The following is a 915-nucleotide window of genomic DNA, read 5'->3' as shown; positions in this document are numbered from 1 at the left end:
CCAGTGACAGAGAGAAAAGGTAAGAAGGGTGAAATGCAGAGAACCCTTGAGACAGAGGGAGACAGAAGCAAGGAATTGGGAGGAGGTGAAGGAAGGGAAGGCTCACTTCAGGCTTGTGTTCCCCTGAGAATGAAGCCCAGCCTGCGTCCAGAGTGTGTTTTCCCCTGGCAGCCTCTTAGGAGAGAGATGCTCATTCTAGGCTTGCCACTACAATGATCTGAAGAGAGAGCAGGGGGGGAGAGCTAGAGGAAAGGCTGCATGTTAAGTAGCTGTTCCATCAGCAGAGAGCCAGCAGCCTGATGTATCAAAAGGGATTGCTGAGCGCCTGCCTCTCGGGACCTTTGCACAGGCTAGGCGCACAGAATGCAAACGCAGGACTGGCATTCCAGGCGGTGCCCTGTGGGAGCTGTCCGGAATTGTCTCTCTGCTAGGCTCCCAGGCTCTGACTTTGATGGGGGGTGTTTTAATGAGCCTGGAGAAGGGGATGCTATGCCTGAGCCTCCAGGGAAGCCTCCTGAGAAGTGTCTGCAGTTGCAGGCTGAAGCTGGTGCACCCTACCAAGGGAAAGTGGAGAGTAATCCCTCTAAAAGTCTGCAGAAGGCAGGAGCAGGGGTTAAGCGGGGTGGGAAGGGAGCAGAGTCAGGAGAGATCCAGAAACATCTTCACTCTTCCCGTTGGTCTCAGAGAAGACCCGAGGCACAAAGAGACGAGTCCATGTCTCCTTAAAATCACATTTCATGGATGAGATGAAAATATGGGATGGAGGCAATAAAGGCAGACAGAGGCAGTCTCTGGGGGGAAGGTGTTTTTGTTTTCCTTTGGATGTTTCCTTTGATTTGCTGTCTCCTGGAAAAATAGCTCCTGTTAACTGCACAGGGCAGTTTACTTTAGATTATTTTTCCATATGGAAATTGA

At 51.4% G+C, this 915-nt stretch overlaps 1 protein-coding gene across 1 annotated transcript in view; it reads left to right on the top strand.

Annotated features, from left to right (window-relative positions):
- The first annotated feature begins 363 nt into the window (after positions 1-363).
- Positions 364-915, top strand: part of CUNH17orf58 (chromosome unknown C17orf58 homolog) — a 2,465-nt gene continuing 1,913 nt past the window's right edge. Inside the window, 1 exon segment of the mRNA XM_027873397.1 lies at positions 364-673. Within this exon segment, the coding sequence (XP_027729198.1) occupies positions 364-673 (310 nt within the window).

The sequence above is a fragment of the Vombatus ursinus genome, unplaced genomic scaffold, assembly GCF_900497805.2.
Source record: "Vombatus ursinus unplaced genomic scaffold, bare-nosed wombat genome assembly UNPS02014801.1, whole genome shotgun sequence".
Taxonomy (NCBI): domain Eukaryota; kingdom Metazoa; phylum Chordata; class Mammalia; order Diprotodontia; family Vombatidae; genus Vombatus; species Vombatus ursinus.
The sequence above is the reverse complement of the archived record's forward strand: the minus strand, read 5'-3'. Positions and strand labels throughout refer to the sequence as shown.